The sequence below is a fragment of the Pipistrellus hanaki genome (assembly GCF_964339955.1).
Source record: "Pipistrellus hanaki genome assembly, chromosome: 14".
NCBI classification, from domain to species: Eukaryota; Metazoa; Chordata; class Mammalia; order Chiroptera; family Vespertilionidae; genus Pipistrellus; species Pipistrellus hanaki.
The window spans coordinates 35,536,337-35,558,782 of NC_140516.1; the positions used below are offsets into that span (position 1 = coordinate 35,536,337).

Here is a 22,446-nt window from a genome sequence, read left to right on the forward strand (position 1 = left end):
GGGCAGGCACCACATCCTCTCAGCTGAGACATTCCTCTCCCCCAATCTATCTGCCTTGTCCACCAACACCTGCTGAGGATTTTATGGCCATAACCTGGGTTGCCTGCAGCTCTCTGCACTTAGGTGAGCATGGCTCAGCTCCTTGGTATAGAAAATTGTGCCCTTGCTGGCCCCAAGGGGACTTTGGCCCTAAATTTAATTTGAAGTTGAGGAATGTTATAGGGGCTAAGCTGTGATTGAGAGATCTGAGTAGCCAGAACAGAATGTGGGAGGTGGGGGGAAATGCCCCTCCTTTCATTGGGCCAAATTCATACCAACAAAGGTCTGTGGAAGGGCCTAAGCAAGGGTTTGGTGAGGGCACGTGATTCCTCTTTCTCTTGAGTTCAGCTAAGCCTTTGTCCTTTCATGCTGAGCGCAGGCAAAAAAGTGGGTAGGAAATATTACCAGGCTGGTGGACATGCCCCTAGGCGACATAGCTCCATACACTGCCTGCTGACTCTGCTCCTGACCTATCGTTATTATCTTACCTCACCATGATGCAATGCCAAAACTAAGAAACCCACCTTAGTATATTATTATTATTAACTAAACTCCAGCCTATATGTCATTAGTTTTAATTAGTATTAACTAAACTCCAGATTAGATTTCACTAGTTTTTTCTAACTAATGTCCTTTTTCTATTCCAGGATCCAATCCAGTATACCAAATTGCATTTAGGAGCTAATGTGCTTTTTCTCCTCCTCCTCCTCCTCCTCCTCCTCCTCCTCCTCCTCCTCCTCCTCCTCCTCCTCCTCCTCCTCCTCCTTCTCCTCCTCCTTCTTTTACTTCTCACACCTAGTTCTGATGGCTTTCTGCCTTTTTCCACTCCTGGGGGAGAACTTGGATTTGATTCTTTGTCAAACTAAACAGGTACAAGTGTTTTCTGATTCCCAGCTATCATTGCTGCCTACACTCTAACTTGTACCCACAAACCAGGTATCTGCACTTTGTACAGTTCTTCCTAAAGTCATGTTATTTTAAAATTTAATTATATTTGAACAAAAGGGTGTGGCAAGTGGGGTGCCTGCTGTTAATGAGTAATAGAGAGCAACAGACAGACAAGGTGCTCCCAGCTGGGCCAGGGACTGTTTGGCTCTCTGATCTCTCCAACATGGCCTCTGAAATATGAGTTCTTGGTTCAACTTGTGCTCTCGGCAGTCTTCTCATCCCAAAAGGCTACACCACAGGTACCACTCCTCCATATGGACAGTTGCTTAATGCCTTGAGTGGATTAGACAACATAATGCTCACTAAACCCACCCCAACTGTTTTCTTTCTTTTAAAAATATATTTTTTTATTGATTTCAGAAAGGATGGGAGAGGGAGAAAGAGAGATAGAAACATCAATAATGAGAAAGAATCATTGATCGGCTGCCTCCTGCACGCCCCACACTGAAGATCGAGCCCACAACCCAGGCACGTGCCCTGACCGGGAATTGAACTGTGGTCTCCTGCTTCATAGGTTGATGCTGAACCACTGAGCCAACACCTGCCAAGTTAGGTTGTAGGTTTGATCCTCAGTCTGGGCACATACAGGAAGCAACCAAAAAATGCATAACAAATAAGTGAACAACAAATTGATGTTTCTTCTCTCTCTCTCTTCCTTCCTCTCTCTCTAACATAATTTTTTTTTTTTAATGTTAAGGCTTGCCAAAACCGGTTTGGTTCAGTGGATAGAGTGTTGACCTGTGGACTGAAAGGTCCCGGGTTCAATTCTGGTCAAGGGCATGTACCTTGGTTGCGGACACATCCATAGTAGGGGGTGTGCAAGAGGCAGCTGATCAATGTTTCTCTCTCATCAATGTTTCTAACTCTCTATCCCTGTCTCTTCTTCTCTGTAAAAAAAATAAAATATATTTTTCAGAAATGTAAAGGCTTACTACAGTATGTTCTTTCCCTGAAAATCAGTTAATTTAATTTGGATTAGCCTGATCTTGTCAGAGATAGATTTGTTTGTTTGTTTGTTTGTTTGTTTATTTATTTATAGTGTGGTCTAGTCTAGGGTTCTTTTATTCAAACTAAAATTGCTCTGTTCCTAAGGCATAGAGCTTTTGGGATTAAGCCCCAGAGTAAACACCAAGGTCTCTCTACTTTTTCTGTTCAGAACTTTAATGTCTCCCAGTACCCTGTGACTCCAGGGATCTCTGTTCTTACAACACACAAGTAGCTCTTTTCTCCCAGGCCTTGTTGGACTGAATTTTCATTAATGGAATCCCTTTGTATATTTTTGAGCTACTTTTTGTGTGCATATCTCTCTTCTCTTCTATCCTGCCTCAAAAATTACAGCCACTACAGTAGTCTGGAACTCTGATCACTGCCTCTTCAGCTCAGCAATATCTTCAGCTCTGCTTAGACTCCAACTCCTTTTCTCCCTGTCAGGGGGTAAATGATATCAATATGACTTATCATAAGAGGATGGTAACTTTGATCATTTCATTAGGATGACATCTGCCAAATTTGTTTATTCATGTATCTGCTGATAGACATGTAAGTTATTCCCAGTGTGGGGATTACCAGTATATTCATTTGCTAGGACTGCCATAACAAAATACCACTGACCTAGTGGCTTAAACTACAGAAGTTTAATTTCTCCAAGTCCTGGAGGCTTCCCACAAATTTCGATATGTTGTATTTTTAGCTTGATTAAGTTCAAAGTTTCCTAATTGCCCTTTCAATTTCTTTTTTAACCCATGATTATTAAAAAAAATATTTCTTTATTGATTTCAGAGAGGAAGGGAGGAGAGAGAGCTAGAATCATCAATGATGAAAGTCACTGATCGGCTGCCTCCTGTACACCCCCTCCTGGGGATCAAGCCCACAACCCAGGCATGTACCCTTGGCTGGAATCGAACCTGGGACCCTTCAGTCCGAAGGCTGATGCTCCATCCATTGAGCCAAGCTGGCTAGGGCTAACCCATGATTATTTAAAATGAGGGCCAGACCAGCTGGTGTGGCTCAGTAGTCGAGCGTAGACTGTGGAAGCCTCTTTCACATCTCTCGTGATTCAGGGTTCTGGTTCAGGGTTTGGGTTCTGGAGAAGGCTGCACACAAATGAAAAGAGACTTTAGAAAAGCATTAATTTGGGAAGTGGGGGCCAGGCGGTAGTCCAACTCTAGTGGAGAACTATTACTTGCTCTGGCTTTTCCATCCCTTTTATTAAAATTAAAATTATAGGGTACACCCATGTCCCCTAGGCAGGAAACTCCATAAAAGCCAACCAGTGAATTTAGGACCAACAGGTAGGGGCTGCTTCAAGTTCCAATATCTAATTAGCTCTGACCCTTTAGAGCAATTAAGGTTGACCAGCCCTCCGAATTCCCTGTCCACAGCTCTCTATTATTAAAACAATGATCGGCTTCTGGCAGTAGGCCTATCAACCAGGAAGTCATGGTTTGATTCCCCTTCTGGGCATATGCCCAGGTTGTGGGCTTGATCCCCAGTGTGGGCATGCAGGAGGCAGCTGATCAATGATTCTCTCTCATCATTGATGTTTCTATCTCTCTCTCTCTCTTCCTCTCCCTTCTCCTCTGAAATCAATAAAAACATATTTTTAAAAAATAAGTAAAATGAGGGTCAGAGACCCTGGCTGGTGTGGCTTAGTAGGTAAAGTACCAACCTACACACTGAAGGGTCTTGGGTTCCATTCCCGGTCAAGGGCACATACCTCTGTTGCAGGTTCGATCCAGGCCCTGAATGGGGGCATGTGCAGGAGGCAACCAATCAGTCTTTCTCACATGGATGCTTTTTTCTCTCTCCCTTTCTCTTATTCTCTCTCTTCTACTCGCTAAAAAAAAAAAGAAAAAAAAAAAAAAAAGAAAAAAAAAAAAAAAAAGAATGAACGAAAGAAAAAATAATGATGGTAAAGATATCCTTGGCTGAGAATTAAAAAAAAAAAAAAAAAAAAATGAGGGTCAGAGAATTGAGTGATTTGTTGAAGGTCATAAAACAAATTGATTACCAAGAAAGATGAAGAATTGATTTCAAAGGTTTAATGATGACTGGTATCGTCAACTTTCTGAAAGGGTGATAGATCTAAGAACTGACCGATAGACTTTTTCAGAATTAATAGTGTCAGACAGTATGAAAGAGCATTTGCACAGCAACATCATTATCTGTTTGGAACACCTAGAGTTTATTGGCATCATTAACACTGCATCTTAGGAGAGTCTGTCAGGAAGAATTTGACTGAGAGAATGAAAGCTTTCAGAGAGATCTGCAGAGTAATTTTCAAGAAAAGTTCTGCAGGGAAATTTTTTTATGCCAAGATGACATCCACGACAAGTAACATGTGAAGATTATGTTTTCTTTTTTTAAACTGAATGTGAGGAAAAGATTGAGATGTCATTCATCACTGTAGTGTACTTATTTTTCCTCTTCTGAATATGAGATGTCACCCATTCCACGAATAGATGAACTGTTCTTTGTTTCATGTTGTACTGTATCTACAGTATTTTAAGAACTCCATAGAGTATGCCTTGTTATTTATGCATTTTGATTGATTTGGGAAGAACTGTTATTGGATCAATAAGATAATGCTTGAGAAGAAACTACAGAAATGTGCTGCAGGCAAAATAATGAGTCGTAAGTATATGTAATTATACAAGACATTTAGTATAGCACAGTTTTAGTGACAAATAACAGTGCTTAAATGTTTGAAAAGGCATTCACTAGTACCTTGATCTTTGACGCACTACATAAAAAAGAGAAGAACCAAATTATTGGAATCTCTTGAGTGCAAATTCTTCCAACTATCTGTTGTGTGAATTTGAATAAGTTATTTAAACTCTATGTGCTTTCTTTCCCCCATCTCTAAAATGAGATTGAAAACAGTACCGATCTTACAGAATTGTTTTAAGTATTAAATAATATATGAAAGGGCCTGGCTGGCGAGGGTCAGCGGTTGAGCATCAACCTATGAATCAGGGGGTTGAGGTTTCACTCCCAGTCATGGCACCTGCCAGGATTGTGAGCACAATCCACAGTAGGGAGTGTGCAGGAGGTAGCCAATCAATAATTCTCTCTCATTATTGATGTTCCTATCTCTCTCTTCTGTCCCTTCCTCTCTGAAATCAATAAAAATATAAAGTGCTTAGCTCAGGACATAGCTTGGAGTCCCCACTCAATAAATAGTAACTCCTATCATTATTCCACAAATTCATATGTTACTCTGATCCCCTCTCCCCCAAACTGATAGGTACTTAAGATATCTGTATTATTTTTTATAGTAATAGTTACTATGTTATCTACAAGGAACATAATTAAGATTCATTCACAATGATGAAACCACTCTTTATGATAACCTAGTATCATATAATATTTAGTACTTGTAAATGCCAGCGTTGGAAGTCCATTGCATAAAGAATGAGCAGATGTGAATTCTATGCCCTGCTCTATCTGCTCTGCTTCCAACCCGGAAGTTGATCTAAATCTCCAATGACTCTGAATCTCCATCTTCAGACCCTTGAAAATCACTTACTAGTTTTGGAGTCTTAGGTATCACTTCTGCTCACAATTATAATAGTTCATTGACCAGAACCAGCCACCCATTTTTTTGTGTAGCTGGCACATAGTAGACTCTGAATAACCAATCTTTTAAAAGATTAAATGAAAACAAGTTTGGGTGGTTGCTCAGTCGGTTTTGTTAGATGGGCAAATCAAATATAAACTTGGCAATGCCCATTTTGCTAAAACTCAGCAAAGATATTCTGTGATTTTACCAAACTTTCTTATACTTCTTAAAAATTTTCCTAAGGACTTCCTTTGGTTTTAAACACTTTCATTTTCCCTAACTCAGATGCATTTTATACCTTTTCAGGTTTCAAAATGAAAACACATTTTCCATGGAATCATCCTTTGTTTGCTGCCTACTTATAAATAACTCCTTTCTGGTGATTCTCTCCCCCTTCTCCACTCTCCTTATAGTCTCCTAACAAAGATAAAAGTGAACTGCCTGATTGTTTTTCCCTGAAAATCTGATGAACAAAATGCCATTTGTTCAGGTAAATATAGCTCAGCACAGAATATGGTATCAAGGGCTATGGAAAAAATACTTTTTAAAAATAAAAAATATCCCTACATCCTCTTGAAACTGTTAATATATATTTTTAATTTTTTCTAATTAATACATTTCAACTTTAAGCTTTCTTTCTTTAACATTTTATTTTATTGTCTTTTTATTGATTTCAGACAGAGGGAGAGAGATAGAAACATCAATGATGACAAAGAATCATTGATTGGCTGCCTCCTGCATGCTCCACACTGAGGATTGAGCCTGAAAACGATCTGTTGTGTGAATTTGAGTAAGTTATTATGGCACATGCACAGGAATCAAACTGTGAACCTCCTGGTTCATAGGTCCACGCTCATCCAAGGATATTTTCCCACTGATTTTTAGAGAGAGTGGAAGAGAGAGGAAAGACAGAGAGAAATATTGATGTGAGAGAAACACATCCTTTGGTTGCCTCCTGCAGGAGCACCCACCGGGCCCCAGTGGGAGAGGGGCCTGCAACCGAGGTACTCTGATCCACAGGCCGTGGCTCTATCTACTGAGCCAAACCGGCTGGGGAACTAAACTCCTCTTAATCTTTGTGAGACTAAGAGATTATGTTGGAAGTATTACCATTGGTTTGATTACTTTTAAACAAAACATATGGGGTCATTGGAAAATACATTCATTATTAATTTACTTGATAGTTACATATTCACATATTTCAAACTTTGTGAAGCATAACTTCCTCTAAAAACCATAGAAACGTGGTGAAAAGTTATTGTACAAAAGATGACAATCTACCACCTAGCGGTGAAGAAAGGAAGTTTCAGTCTTTTATCTCATATTTGTGCTCTCCCCTCACCACCTAGGACAGTTCTACGTACACAGAAATTCAACACTTCACGACTTAATAATAGCTTGTTCATTTGACCGCACTCTTAAGTCAGTGAAGCATTGTGGAATTCTGAGAACTGGGGAAAAGTCATTGGTTTCTAATATTTGGGGAGCAGAAGGTGCTTTTCTATTCATTCATCTCAAACCACTCCAACCAAAGAATTCAACAAGTTCCTGGTCCACAGAACCAAGACCACACTACCTTGAAGAGACGTAAATCAGTACACCAATGGGATCCCTGATGCCAACCACTTATTTTGTTTTACCTACTACAATAATTAAAATTAAGTCTTCGAATTTAAGTTTACGTATCTAAAAGCAGGAATGCACCGTCTTTAATCTTAAACCCTAAAACGAGGAAGAGCCGACATTCCAGGGTCCTGGGCCTATGGTTAAAGCGGGATCTATTTTGCGTTGTTTTTCCTCCCTACCCCCGTTTCTGATTTCCCCCTTTCATTCTTCTCTTTTCACTTTCAAGTTAACAGACAAGCAATGAAGGCCAGCCTGGTGTTTGCATGGAATAGCTTGTGCCCCTCCCAGGATTATTTCACTATTCTGGGTTTCCCCACCTGAAAACTCCCTTCGAAAATACTTTTTTCCCAGTCTTTCCTGGAAGACGGAATTGTGTCCCTTCCAGTACTCCGCTTTAATCATTATTAACTAAGCCTTCTTTTCACATGCCATTCCCACTTTTAGCACAATTTTCTTAAATTGCTTTCCACACAACACAGAAGGGGGATTCTTAACCTGTCCACCTGAGAATTTTACCTATGCTCAGTCTTGCTAGTAGAAATCTCTTGTTTTTTTAATTGAAATCAAAACGCTTGATTTCAATTTTTTTTTATTTTTATTTTTTACCGGACTTACGAATGCTGTGTAAGCCTCCCAAAGACTTCATAACACGTATCAAACTTTTATCTTTTAAAACGTTTAGGGCTCAGTGCCTCCACGGGCATCGGGTATTTATTCTGAATTTTGCTTCTTAAACAGAAGGCTCGTGGGAGGAGCCGTTTCGACCGGGAAGTTCAGAGAAGCAGTTCCACGAAATTTGCAACAGTTGGTGCCTGGTCATCGGCTGGCTGGGAGCGACCCACGGGGCCGGCCTGAGACCCCAAAGCCCCGGGGAGGGGAGGAGGGGGCCGCGGAGGACAGAGCGGCGGCGCGGGGGCGCGGGGGCTGCGCTCCGGCCGCAGGAAGGCGCCGGGCTGGGCTGCCCGAGGCGGCGGCGGCGGCGGCCACGGCCAAGGACCGCGGGCGGGAACAGCAGCCCCGCGGGCCGGCCGCGCGCGCCCGGGGCGGGGCGTGCACCAGGTCGCCTCCCGGGGCCACGCCGGGGCCACGGCGAGGTGAGGCCGGCGCCGCCCCCGCGCCGCCCCCGGCGGGAGGCGCGACGCCCAGGCGGCGGGTGCGTGCGCGGCCCCGGGGCTACGCGGCTGGGCGTGCGCGGGGCCGCGGCGGCGGAGGCTGGGCCGGCCGGGCGGGCGGCAGAAGATGGCGAGGGTGTGTAGGCGGCAGCAATGCTCCGTTGAGAAGCGCGGCTTTCGGCAGGAACTGGACTCCTGGCGCCACAAGCTCCTCCACTGTGTAGGTGAGCTCCTCTTCCCGCCGCCCCCGGGCCCCGGGCCGCCCCGCCGCCGGCCGCCCGGGACGTGGGAGGGAGCCGGGGCAGGCATTGCCGCTCGCTCCGGCCCGCCCGCCCGCCCTCTTTGGCTCGGGCGCCCCCCTCCCCCACCCCCCGGTGCGCGGGCGCGCGACCTCCGGGCGGGCTCCCCGGGCTCGGGCCTGGGCGCGCGCCCTCCGCGGGGCGGGTTCGCGGGCGGCGGGGCTCGCCGTCCTCCCCCCTGCCTCGCCGGTCGGCCCGGCGCCGCCTGCCCCTCATTGTGGAGACTCGGCCCCGCGGGGCTGACACTTGACGGGGGTCGCCGCCGCCGCCGCGCGTCCCGCCGAGCCCAGCGCGGGGCCGGACCGGACCGAACCTGGCCGGACCGGCCCTGGGGGCGGGGAGGGGAAGGGGGAGGACATGCTGGGCCCCAGCGCAGCCCCGGCCTCCTCCGCGCTCGGGGGCGCCTTTTCCGTCCCGCGCCGCCCCTCCCCCACGCGCCCCGGCGGCGCGCGCCCCCGGCCCCACGCGCACGCGCGGCGGGCGGGCTGGCGGGCGCTCGGGCGCGTGCGGGGCGTGAGGCGGCGATGGGGGCGGAGGGAGCCGGAGCTGTCACAGGCCCGGGGTCCGCCTGACCGAGCCAAGTGGGGTGTCATGGCCGCGGGGGGCAGCGGCGGCGGCGGCCGGGGAGTGAACCCTCGACGCTCGGGTCGGTGTGTGTGTGTATTTGTGTTCGCTGTGGTGTGCACGGCGGGGAGGGTGGAGGGGTGGGACCGGGTCCGACCGAGAAGACTCGTCGCTCTTGTCCCCTCCCGGGCGGGAGGCGGGGGGATTTGCCGGAGCCGCTGCCGCCTCCTCGCCGAGAGCCTCGTCCTCCGCCCCCCGGCCCCCGGGCCGCCCGGGGTGGCCTCCTCCCCGCGGGTCGGAGCGGGTGCGGCCGGGGGGCGCCCGGGGAGGGGCCGCGCGGCCGGGCTGCGCCTCTCTCCTCACACTGTGTGTTTTTTGTTTTTTTTTGTCTGTTTTTCTCTCCCAAGGTCCCGTTTCCCTCGGTGCGGCGGCCGGCGGGACCATAAGGGCTTAGCTCATATATTAAACCCCCCTCCGAAAAGTAAGTGGCCCGCGTGGTGTCTCCGCTCCGCCCGCCGCCCCCTCGCCCCGGCCCACCCCCGGGTCGGGCGCTCCCGTCCTCCTCCTCCTCCTCCTCCTCCTCCTCCTTCTCCTTCTCCAGCATTGTCGTTTCCCCATCTTGGCTTCGGCGCCGCTGATGTGCGGGGCAAATGCGCTCTGGTCGTCGTCGTCCTCCTCCTCCTCCTCCTCCGCCGCCGCCGCCGCCGCCGTCCCCCACGCCCAGTCCTCGGGGAGGCGCGGCATCGCAGCCCCCACCCCGCCCGCCCGCCCGCCCGCCCGCGGGGAGCGCTCTTAGGAGCCGGGTCTTCCCCGGCCGAATCCGGGAGATTATCTCTACCGGTTCGCTCGGGCCCCCTCGTCCCCTCCTTCTCCGACCCGGTGTTGGAGGAATTATGCAAATCCTGCTTTCTGGTGTCCATTCAGCGGCAATTTCATGCGGTGAGAAGTTCTCTTTGTTGTGTGAGGGGGAGAACAGACACCGATTTAATAGACATATCTGCTGGGGGGCGGGGAGGGCGGCGAGGGGGTGCCGGAGAGGCTCAGTTTGGAAGAATTACTGCACTTGGTGCGCTCCGTGTCTTTGTGTTGGAGCTTTCCGGCTTGACAGGAGGAGGGTATGCCCTTTTTTTTTACCACGTCCCACAAGGGAGGTGTTCTAGGATAGATGATAAAGCAAAACTGAAACTTCAACCAAGTTAAAAAAAAAATAAATAAATAAAATAAGGTAACCTTTACTTAGAGGATATAAAGCCTTTCCATTTCTGTAGTGTTTCATTAGGAAAACGGACGTGGATTTTGTTAAGAGATTTGGACTGTAGTAACGTGAAACATGATTAATATAAGCAGGGCTGTAAGGTATCTGATACCACTTTGGTTGTCCAAAGGTTAAAAGTACATTTTAAAACATATGCTTGTGTCAGTAACAAAGGCATGAATCAGGGTTTTTTTTTGGTGTAATTTGTCGTATGAATATACTTTGAAATCTCCCTCCTGTCAATCCAAGTCCAGCTCTGCCCTCCAGGAATCAGCCTACGGTTTATCAGTTTTCATTTGCCCTGCTCTGTCTCTGCTTGTTTTGTTCTTTCAAACCTATCTTAACACTTGCTAAAATGTTATGTCTGCTTTAAACACTTTTTGAATTATGTATTTGTTGTAATCATCATATAAGACAGCTTACAAAAGGCATTTAGAAGGTTTTGAGACGCATTGAGTTTTCTGAATTGTGAGTTAATACAAAATCCTGAAATAATTGTGAAATATTTTTAGTTTTTGTATTTGCTTCACTTTTTTAGTGATTTTTTTTAAAAAGTAGGGGTTTTTTGTTTTTAAAAGATTTTGAAACTGATGACTATAATTCTAAGGATTTCTTAAGTTACTGTTAACTTTAGATGGTTTCAGTGTGTTGATTATCTTATTTTAATTGTTTGCTTTGAATCCTAACCTTCTGCCTCAGGCCCCCTAGTGTGATTAGTTACTGCTGCTTTATAAGGCTTTTTAGAAACTTGACTAATAAATCCTGTAAATATCTGAATTGATTATCAAATTTTAGATTCATTTTTTGAAGGAGGGTATTAATCTGGTGATCAGTTTCCTTAAAACATACTTTTGACTCCCAAATTTCCACTTTCGAGGTAGTAAAGTTCAGGAGATATTTAGAGTCCAGAGTGCAGAGCAGTATTTTAATCTGAACAGTAATATGTAGTTGATAGTATCCCAATTAAAATCATTTGGGCCTCATATTTTCTCTTTTATTATGCAGGGTGTGGCAAAAGTAGGTTTCCAATTGTGAGTATGTAAAATGTAGAGTTTATTCTTGTACTTTTATTAATTATTGTATTGTTTTCCATACGAACAACTGTAAACCTATTTTATCCTACGCTGTATGTGATTTAAGGGGAAAGTTATAAGGAATCAATTATAGTGTTAACTATCTGTATTTAAAAGGGCTCGCAATGATCCTTATGTACAGTCCAAAAGGTAATTATGTATGTTGTTTGTCACTAGCAGATGTAATAATTTATCTTTTATTTTGGTGGGCTTGGTTCTGAGCAGTTAGCATTCTATTTGATTCTGTTGACTCACTGATTATCTTAATACTTTGGGGTCATTTGGTTTCTATATTTAAATTATAGCAGCCTTAGGATTAAAAATGAATTCTGTTTCCAAAATCTAATTTTTTGTGGGGGTTGGAGGGAGGTGGGCATGTCTGTTTTGTGGAGGTGGAAGTGTTGGTGTCTCCATTAATTATGAGGTTTTAGTTGAATTGGAGTTAGCAGGTTCATGCAGTGATTATGATCAAGATGATTATTTGGTCACCTGGTGCTTATTGAGGCATCCTCTGGAAAGTCAGTTCAGCTTCCAGGAAAATTGAGGTTCTCTACGCTGCCTGGTGTGATGTGACCTTGGCTGCTCCTCATCCTTGCTGTATTCTTAAGAAGCTCTTCCCAATATAGGGAAAAGTTGTGATTTCAACTTGGTTCTATTGATAGCTTGGCTGAAGGATAGCAAGATAAAATCTCTTTGATTTACACAGTTATTATTTCAGATTGGCCTAATTTCCTCAGATATGTTTGTAGCTGGAGCAATTTTAGGCAGCATCTAGATAATACTACTTAAAAAAAATTTTTTTTTTAAGTCTTATGGTCTACATAATATGACCTGAAATTTTTTTTACAGAGTGAGGATTAGGTATTCAGTGTCTATGGGGACCTGCCATTTCTGAGTACTTGCCTAATCACTTAGATGTTTAGTAGTGCTATTTTTAGGAAGGAAAGGCAATTAGATAAGTACTTCAGTTAAATATTTATTAAGCATCTGCTTTGTACCATGCACTGTGGGCAAGCAAAGATATTGGGGAAGCTGCCCCAACCTTCAAGGACCTTTTAGTCCTTAGAGAAAATACAGTGTGTTCAGTTACAGTACAAGGCAAAATGTGCCTTCCCATGGTGCAGGCGAGTGGTTAGGGGTATTTAGAAATGAAAGAAGTCTCTCAAGATGATGAAGGAAGACTTCATGAAGAATGTGGCAGATTCTTGCTTCATTTTGATGAATATGGAAAAGGCATTCTTGTCATGAAAAGTGAGTTTGGGGCACTCCTGCCCCAGGAGGCGACTGGTGGTGGCAGTGGGGGGGTGGGGGGTGGAAAGGGGGACAGGCTGTGCTGGGGTAGCGCCAAGCCACCAGCCAGGGCGGGTGGGGGGTGGTGGCTGATTGCCCTGCCCAAAGATGGTCCTGATCACTGGCCAGGCCTAGGAACTCTCACCTATATATTGGGAACAGTCTCTTAGATTTAATTTTTTTAATTAAAGAAATTAAAACCTACTCTAACAAAAAACAGGATGATACAGCGATATATGCATGGACTCTGGCTTGCACATTTTGTAGTCAGCCTGATTCTGACACTTAAAACTGTGTGACAAAGCCAATTATATAACTTATCTCTGCTTCAGTTTTTCCATCCTTAAGATGGGGAAAATGGTACTACTGCCTCAGAAGATCATGTTATGTACTACTTTTTATAATTGGCAAAAAAATGTAGTTGCCCATACAACAGCAAGATGCCTTTCATCTGTATGAAAAGTGTGGTCACTGGTGCTCACAGTGTCCCAGATTGCCAGAGGGATGTCCGACTGCCAGTTTAGGCCCAGCCCCCCCTAAGCCAGCAGTTGGACATCCTTAGTGCTGCTGCGGAAGCTGGAGAGGCCCTGGACGCCACTACTGCGGTGCTTGCCAGTCATGAGCCCAGCTTCTGGCTGAGGAGCCCTCCCTTGTGGGAGCGAACTGATTAACCAGGGTGCAGCTCCTGTGTTGAGCATCCGCCCCCTGGTTGTCAGTGTACATCTTAGCAACTGGTCGTTCTGCTGTTTGGTCAATTTGCATATTAGCCTTTTATTATATAGAATTAGTTTCAGGTGGTTAGACAAATCATATTTTACTGACTTATCCTTTCTTCTGTTTCATCTAGTTTGTTGAACCCTTCTTTTATACTTTTCAATGCACTTCTTGCATTTAAATGTGTAATTAAGTCTTCATAATAATTGTACTAGGTGGGCATTATTTTATTGTTTTGTTAATCCTCACCTGAGGATATTATTGGGTGGGGGGGGGATAACATCATTGTAAGAGAGAAACATCAATTGGTTGATTCCCATATGTGCCCAGACTGGGAATCAAACCCACAAATATTTATTGAGCATCTAGGTATGTGCTCTGACTGGGAATCAAACCTGCAACCTTTTTTCATGTACAGAATGACACTCCAACCAACTGAGCCACTTAGCTGGGGTGTAAGTGGGTATTATTTTAATGTATAGATAGAAAAATTACTGTGGATTGATGCTACTATCAATTTATGGTGTTCAGCCTAAACTGGAGTCTCAGCACTGGGAGTTCTTTTGTGTATTCTTGCTCAGTTCCTGCAGTTTATCACAATGGGTCTCTTTTAGCCCCTGTGTACTCTTACTTCTCTCTCATCTGATGGTTTTGTCACCTACAGAACAGTGGAAATTGAGGCTTTTGAAAGGAAATACTTTTCTAACATTCTCCTTTTCATCTCTAGGACTACTTGGAAAAGTTGAGGAAAATATTTTCCTCTTCAATTTTTTCAAATATTGACTGGTTGAATAAAACCACCAAGATGTTCGTAAGAATTGAAAATGTAGGTCCTACCCCAGATCTGCTGAATTAGAATCTTCCAAGGTGGGACATGGGAATCTGTATTTTAAACAGAGATCTCAGGTGATTCTTGTATACACTGAAGTTTGAAAAATACTCAGATGTAGAACAAACTTACTTTAATCAACATGCAAAGCCCTCCAAGATATTTGAGCCCAGTCAACTTCAGTCACAGCTCTCTCTATATCCTACCCAGTTCTCACTTTTTAATCCTTCAAGTCCTCTAACCATAAAATATAGGACACACTTTTTCTAGTGTGCAAGTATTATTATACTACTTTTTTACCTTCTTCCCTTTATTTCTCCAGTTCTATCCCGCCTGGTTTGTAAGACACTTGAAGTCAATGCTCATGTCATGTTTTTTTATTTTTAAGTATTTCATGGTGGTTTTTTTTTTGTTTTTTTTTTTAGTACTGGCAAAGTACTGGCACACAATGGATGCTCAGTATTTGTGGAAAGGTACTTTGAAATATTACAGACTAAACAAGTGACTGAAATTAAGAATAGTGTTCTATTTATAGTGACTCAAGTTGCTTAAGCAAAATAAAAATAAAATCGAAATTAGTGTAAGAAAGAGGGAATGCAGGCATTTTGGTCACAAACAATCTAAAGCTAGGTTCTGATATGACTGTATTTAGGAGTTTGACTTGTGTCATCAGGAATGTCTTTTTATCTTCACCTTTAACATTCCTTTCATCTTTTGGTTTCCTTCGGCAAATATAATGGTAAAAATGATCAGTGGCAGCTCTAGCTTTATGTGATTCTTAAAATCCACATGTCTCTCTTTCTTGTAGTAGAACCAGCCAAATTGGGTGTATGCAAGGACTCATTGTCAGGCTCAGGTCATGTGACCTATCCCTGAATCAGTTCCGAAGGCTTGTGGAGGGTGATTCTCTGACCCAACCTGGGGGCAGGTACTTGGTTTTGGAGAAAGACTTTAAGGAAAGGCAGAGTAATTCTTGAAAATTGGATGCTGTTACCTAAGAAAGGGAGATGGATGCTGGTTTGGCAAAATTTATAAATTCCACATATGAAGAAATTGACTTATTTGGACCAGGTTATGAGTTGTAATATATCCCCTCCAAAAGATATGCTGAAATCCTAACCCCAGGTGTCTGTGGTAGCTTTATTTGGAAATAGGGTCTTTGCAGTTGTAATGAAGTTAAAATGAGCTCCAAAGTAGATATGGGGTCCTAATCGAATAACTGGTGTCCTTATAGGAAGAGAGAAATTTGAATACAGACAGGGAAGACAGCTATGTGAAGACAGAGGCAGAGATTGGAGATATACTGCCACAAGCCAAGGAATGCCAAGAATTGCTTACAATCACCGGAAGCTTCAAAGAAGCAAGGAAGGATTCTTCCTTAGAGCCTTTAGAACAGGGGTGGGGAACCTGTTTTCTGCCAGGGGCCTTTTGGATATTTATAACATCATTTGGGAGCCAAAATTATCAACTTAAAAATTAACCTGCCTGGGCCAGTGTGGCTCAGTGGTTGAATGTTGACCTATGAACCAGAAGGTCAAGGTTTGGATTCCTAGTTAGGACATATTCCCAGGTTGCCAGCTCGATCTCCATTCAGGAAGCAGCCAATCAATTATTCTTTCTCATCACTGATGTTTCTATCTCTCTCTCCCTTTCCCTTCCTTTCTGAAATAAATAAAAAAATAATTTAAAAAAGTTAGCCTGCTATATTTGATCAAACATTTAATTTACTCATCCCTAATGCCTTGGCAGGACTGACCAAATGATTTTGCAGGTTTTTTTTTGGTCTGTGGTTGCATGTTCCCCACCCCTGCTTTAGAGGGAGCATGGCCTTGCCAATGCCTTGATTTCTGCTTTCTAATATCCAGAACTACGAGCAAATACATTTCTGTTGTTTTAAGCCACTTAGTTAGTGGTAATATGTTTCAACCGTTCTAGGAAACTGCTATAGGCCATAATCAAATCTGAATCTCAAATCAGGAATATATAAAATTTATTTATATATAAAAATATATAAATAATCAGTACATATAAAATTTATTTTTTATCTGTTCATCCTCTTAAAATAAAATCCTGACCATAAACTTTCCCAGTAAATATCTTTTGTATTTTAAATAGATTTTGTAGGGATTTGGGATGACTTTGGAATTTATGGGTTTGGCATTTAAAAATACAGTATGGGGCAAAACTAGGCTAATAGTTGTGACTATGTGAAATACAGTTTACTCTTGTATTATTAGTTATTAATTGTGTTATTTTTCACATGAACAACTGTAAATCTACTTTTACTCCAACCTACATATACTATTTGATTAAAATTTTCCCCTAGCCTTAATAATTTGACATATTTTATGATTGACTAGAGGTGCAGTTCACAAAACTCGTACACGGGGGGGGGGGGGGGGGGGGGTGTGTCCGGGGGGTGTCCCTCAGCCCAGCCTGCACCCTCTCCAATCTGGGACATCCCTCTCACAATCAAGGTCTGCTGGCTCCCAACTGTCGCCTGCCTGCCTTCCTGATTGCCTCTAACTGCTTCTGCCTGCCAGCTGATCGCCCCCTAACCACTCCCCTGCCAGCCTGAGTGATGCCTAACTGCTCCCCTGCCAGCCTGTTTGGCCCTAAGTATCCTCTCCTGCAGGCCTGGTCACCCCTAACTGCCCTCCCCTGAAGGCTGATCACCCCCAACTGCCCTCCCTTGCAGGCCTGGTCCCTCCCAACTGCCTCCCCTGCTGGCATGATCACCCACTATTGCCCTCCCTTGCAGGCCTGATCCCTCCCAACTGCCCTCCCCTGCTGACCATTTGTGGTGGCCATCTTGGGTCCAGGTGGGGGCAGCCATCTTGTGTGTTGGAGTGATGGTCAATTTGCATATTACTCTTTTATTAGATAGGATAGAGGCCTGGTGCACGGGTGGGGGCCAGCTGGTTTGCCCTGAAGGGTGTCCTGGATCAGGGTGGGGGTTCCCTTGGGGCATAGGGCAGCCTGAGTGAGGGGCCAGCCACGCCCCCAGCAACCCAAGCAGAAGCCATAGTATCTGGGATTTATTTATTTTCTATAATTGAAACTTAGTAGCCTTGAGCAGAGCCAAGCCTCCTCAGTGGCTGCAGCCATTTTTTGTTGGGATTTATCTATTTCTATAATTGAAACTTTGTAGCCTTGAGCGGAGGCCAAGTTAGGACAGGGTGTGTGGAAAGCTTGGCTTCCTTCATTGCCAGGGAAACCCAAGCCTCCTGCTTGCTCTATGGCTGCAGCCATCTTGGTTGGGTTAATTTGCACACTTGCTCCTGATTGGCTGGTGGGCATGGCTTGTGGTTGTAGGAGAGTGATGGTTAATTTACATATTACTCTCTTATTAGATAGGATTCTTTCAGTGTTTCTTTATAAAAATAAAAGCAAATCGTTAATATTTTTCTTACTTTTTTCTCCATTTCATTCATAGAACAATACATAGAAATAACCTTGTTCTTTACCTTGAATTTTTTTTCCCACTTAATATACCTTAGCTATCTTTCCATATCAGTATATAGGGCACATTCTCAGTTTTACACAGTTGCATTGCATTCCATTGTGTGGACAGACTAATATATTTAGCTATGTAGTTATTGAATATCTGAGTTGTTTTCACTTTCCACTGTCACTAATTGTATTGCCATGAATAATATTGTACATAAATTATTTTTTAAAAATATGTCTTGATTGATTTTAGAGAGAGAGAGATGGAAACATTGATTTATCAACATCTCTATTTGTTGCCTCCTGCACACCCCTATTAGGGATTGAGCCCACAACTTGGGCATGTGCCCTGACTGAAAATTGAACCAGTGACCTTTTTATGTATGGGACAACACTCAACCAACTGAGCTGTTATACTAGCTGGGCTCAACTTGGTTTTTACTAGCATTTCCTATGAGTGAGGTTGAGCTTTTTATTTTTAAGGCCATTCCTGTATATGATCTTGAATTTGACTTCCTGCAGTGATGATCATGATACACTAGAGGCCAAGTGTACGAAATTCGTGCACGGGTAGGGTCCCTAGGCTTGGCTAGCAATCAGAGCCTATTGGGGCCTTCTAGTTGCTTTCTGGGGCCTTCCTTCCCTGGCTACCGGCTGCGCTGCCCCCTGGTGGTCAGCACACATCATAGCACACGATTAAACTCCTGGTCTCCCAGTTGAACTCCCAAGGGGGAACATTGTGCATATTAGCACCATATATATATATATATATATATATATATATATATATATATATATATATATATTGTCAGTGGTGAAAATGTGTTGTGTGTGTGTGTGTGTGTTTAACATTGATTTTTCACAGAGAGGAAGGGAGAGGGATAGAGTGTTAGAAACATTGATGAGAGAAATATCGATCAGCTGTCTCCTGCACACCCTACTGGGGATGTGACCGCAACCAAGGTACATGCCCTTGACTGGAATCGAACCTGGGACCCTTGAGTCTGCAGGCCGACACTCTATCTACTGAGCCAAACTGATTAGGGCTGAAAATAACGTTTTAATGGGGGAGGAAAGGCAGAATACAATGGTTATTAGAAAAAGTACTTCTGGATTCTCCCCTTTCAATTCATAAATTTTCACATATTCAGAATTCTTATAGAATGGATTCTGAAAATTCATTTGTTTTGTTACTGTTTTGGAGGCCTGCAGAGTGTGTGATTGATACAATCCAGGCATCCAGGTTTTTCTACTCTCATGCCTCTTCCACCTGTTTCAAGGAAGCATAGATTGTTATAATGCATTCTCTTTGAAATGCTTCAAAGGATTGTAGAACATTGCTCAAATTTTGCCCAAAGGCATGATCTTATACTTACTAGGCATTTGCTAAAGTAGTCTTTAGTTGGTATAAGTTGATTTCTGTAAATGTTTTTGCTTTTATTTAGCATGTTCTACAAAATGCTAGACCCTTTCTTTTATGATGCTGTTTTTTGTCTCCAACTTACTTGTTGTGTCTGTTCATTTTGGCACTTCATTCTTTTTGTGTCATAAGCATTCTGTTTACTGAAGGTTGGGAGAACTGTTTTGAGCTTTTTGGTAGTAATGACAGTATGTTTGCATTCTGAACTAAAACGTCTCTCCTTAAGCAGTTATACAATATTTATACAGCTATTAATGCTATTATTATAAATATTGTGTTGCAATAGTTTGTGAACATTATCATTTTCTCAAAATCTTTATCTTGGAAACTACAGGAGAAGCATATCCTATATAATAAAAGGCTAATATGCAAATGTCCCCTCCACTGGGAGTTTGACCAGGGGGCAGGGCCAGCCTTCCAACCTCCTGTGTCTCCTCCCCCTGGCTGGCCTGGACTGATTGGCTCCAATTAAGGCGGGCCGGCTGGACTCCACCCGTGCACAAATTTGTGCGCAGGTCTCTAGTAGTAAAATACCAGAGAGTAAAGATAAAAGTAAATGTGCCTAGTTAAAAGAACAGGCAGAATGAGAGTAGAAACTAATAACTCAGAGGACAATGCTATATTCTGAAAGCCAAGTTGATAAGGAAATAGATACCCACTGACTCATAAATACAGACCCAAAAATGTTCTATCAAATAATGGATTATTCAAACAATAGCAATCTCTTTGCTTTCGGGACAAAGTGTATTCAGATGGTTTGGCTGACTTGCATTTTAATTTAATTGAGCCAATTGTTCGGTTAGTATATAGGCTAGTTACCCAGTACTATGCTACCCTGTTTCCCCGAAAATAAGACAAGTGTCTTATGTTAATTTTTTCTCCCAAAGTTGCGCTAGGTCTTATTTTCAGGGGATGTCTTACTTTTCCATGCGCTAGGTCTTATTTTTGGAGGATGTCTTATTTTCGGGGAAACACGGTAGATGCAGGGATACAGTGATGTGCATAGCAGACTGTTCCTGCTTGCCTGGCACTTGAGGGACCTATAACTACACAATAAAATAAGAACTCTGAAAGGAGACATTGTTCTCTGTGTATGTAATTATGTTTTTGGTGGGAGCAGATTGTAGTAATAGAAATTCAGAAGGATTTCTATGAGAAATTTTCATTTGAAAGGTGCAGGATAAATGAGAGTTAACCAAGGGAAGGTTGAGGAGAAGAGTGGTATGTGGAAAGGATTTTTCCAGGCAGGGTATCAGAATATGTTTTCAGAAGACAGAAGAATAAAAATTAGACTTCAGTTTCCTTTTTAGAGCTCTGGTTTATGTAAATATATTTCCTTTTCAATACTTGGTGATACTTAAACATGCTTAACTAGGCCCAGTTTGAAATATTCTTGCACTTCTTTTAAAATTAGGGAAATTGATATGTGTGAAAATTTGAGGCAACGGGAGCACTGAATGAGTTTATTAAGTTGTTATGGGAAGAAAAGACAGAGTGTACTCAGGCACCAGATATTTCTGTAAATGAACAGCTGTGCAATTACTCCATTGGGGAAGCATGAAGGCATTCTTTGGCAGGCTTGCTTATTTATTTATTAATTTATTTATATTTTTATTGATTTCAGAGAGGAAGATAGAGGGAGAGAGAAATGGAAACATGAGTAATGAGAGAGAATCACCAATCGGCTGCCTCCTGCAAGCCCCCCGCAGGGGCTTGAGCCTGCAACTCGGGCATGTGCCCTGATTGGGAATCCAACTGTGACCTCCTGGTTCATAGGTCAGCACTCAACCACTGACCCACACTAGCCAGGCTGACAGGTGCTTTTCGTTTTTACCCTTTTCCTAAATTCAAATAGGAATGTGTTTTTTAACCACCTTTCTTGTTGTGATATAATTAAAGTGTACTGTTCTTAGTTTTGACAACTGTATGCACCCGTGACCTCTACCCAAAACAAGATATGGAACATTTCCAGACTCCTAGAAAGTTCACTCATTTCCTTTTCCAGGCAGTTGCCCGCCACCACAATAACTGATTTTTATCACTATACATTAGTATTGCCTGCATCTGGATTTCATATGAAAGGAGTCATACACTTTGTACTCTTTTGTGTCTGGCTTCTTTTGAGTAAACAGTATTTATGTGTGCTGTTACATTAATGGTTCATTCCTTTTTTAAGTGGATTTATTGAAATATAATTCATACAGCAAGCAGTTAGCCCAGGTAAAGCAAATAGTTACATAATTTTTACTATATTCAGAGTTATGCCACCATTACCATTCAGATTTTAGAACATTTTTATCACCCCAATGGGTGTCATATTCAATTTACAGATGAGAAACCATACCCATTAGCAGCTCTTCCTTTTCTGTTCCCTTCTCTTTCCCCCTCTTCAGCCATAGACAATTACTAACTTACTTTGTCTCTATAGATTTTTCTATTCTGGACATAAGTTTGTTTTGTTTTGTTTTTCTTTTAAAAGTAATTAAATATTAGAAAAGTCACCGTTTTGTACTCACAGTTCTATGGATTATGAACCCAGGCAGATTATTGGAGGCTAAAATTACGAGGTGAAAGGTGACAAATGACTTTATCATGGTGGGATTGACTTAAAATCCTGAATTCACTGATCAATTTTCACATCATTAAAAGTAGACAGCCCTGGCCTGTTTGGCTCAGTGGATTGAGTGTCATCCTGTGGACTCCCATGTTTGATTCTGATCAAGGGCATATGCCCGGGTTGCAGGCTCGATCTCCCAATAGGGGGTGTGCAGGAGGCAGTGGATCAATGATTCTCATCATCACTCTCTCCCTCTTTCTTCCTCTCTGAAGTGAATAAAAATATTTTTAAAAAACAACAAAAAACTACCCTGTTTCTCCGAAAATAAGACAATGTCTTATATTATTTTTTTCTCCCAAAGTTGTGCTAGGTCTTATTTTCAGGGGATGTCTTATCTTTCCATGCGCTAGGTCTCATTTTCGGAGGATGCCTTATTTTCAGGGAAACACGGTAGGATCAGCCCTGTCACTGAGCTGAAAAAGTCTCTCCAAGAGCCATTTTGGTCATATTGTTGCCCCAACCAACAAAAAGGTCAATGCTCAACCACTGAGCCATGCCTGTTGGGCCCAGCTGCACTTTAGACAGTTAAACCTTTCTTTTAAAAATAAGACTTTTTTTTTTCTTTCTTTTTTCTTTTTTTCCTTTTAGACACGTTAAGGTTCACTGCAAAGTTGAGGAAAGGTAGGACTTTGACTTTACTGTGAAAAAA

The 22,446-nt window shown here is 43.1% G+C and overlaps 2 protein-coding genes across 14 annotated transcripts in view; one reads left to right on the plus strand and one right to left on the minus strand.

Moving 5' to 3' along the window:
- Positions 1-9,878, minus strand: part of TM9SF3 (transmembrane 9 superfamily member 3) — a 181,206-nt gene extending 171,328 nt beyond the window's left edge. Inside the window, exon 1 of the mRNA XM_084903516.1 lies at positions 9,828-9,878. The gene's annotated coding sequence lies outside the window, so the exon portion shown is untranslated. The remainder of the gene's footprint in view (positions 1-9,827) is intronic.
- The window catches only part of LCOR (ligand dependent nuclear receptor corepressor), a 90,270-nt gene continuing 76,176 nt past the window's right edge, over positions 8,353-22,446 (plus strand). For 2 of the 13 annotated variants that reach the window (XM_084903489.1, XM_084903487.1), the window contains exons 1-2: positions 8,371-8,510; positions 9,557-9,630. Coding sequence is in view for 4 of the 13 variants with exons in the window: in XM_084903485.1 (XP_084759611.1) it covers positions 9,177-9,235; positions 9,557-9,630 (133 nt within the window). In the remaining 9 variants the exon portion in view is untranslated. Of the gene's footprint in view, positions 8,511-8,964; positions 9,236-9,556; positions 9,631-22,446 lie in introns of those variants that run through there. The other 11 variants (XM_084903490.1, XM_084903484.1, XM_084903488.1 and 8 more) reach the window with 9 other exon arrangements.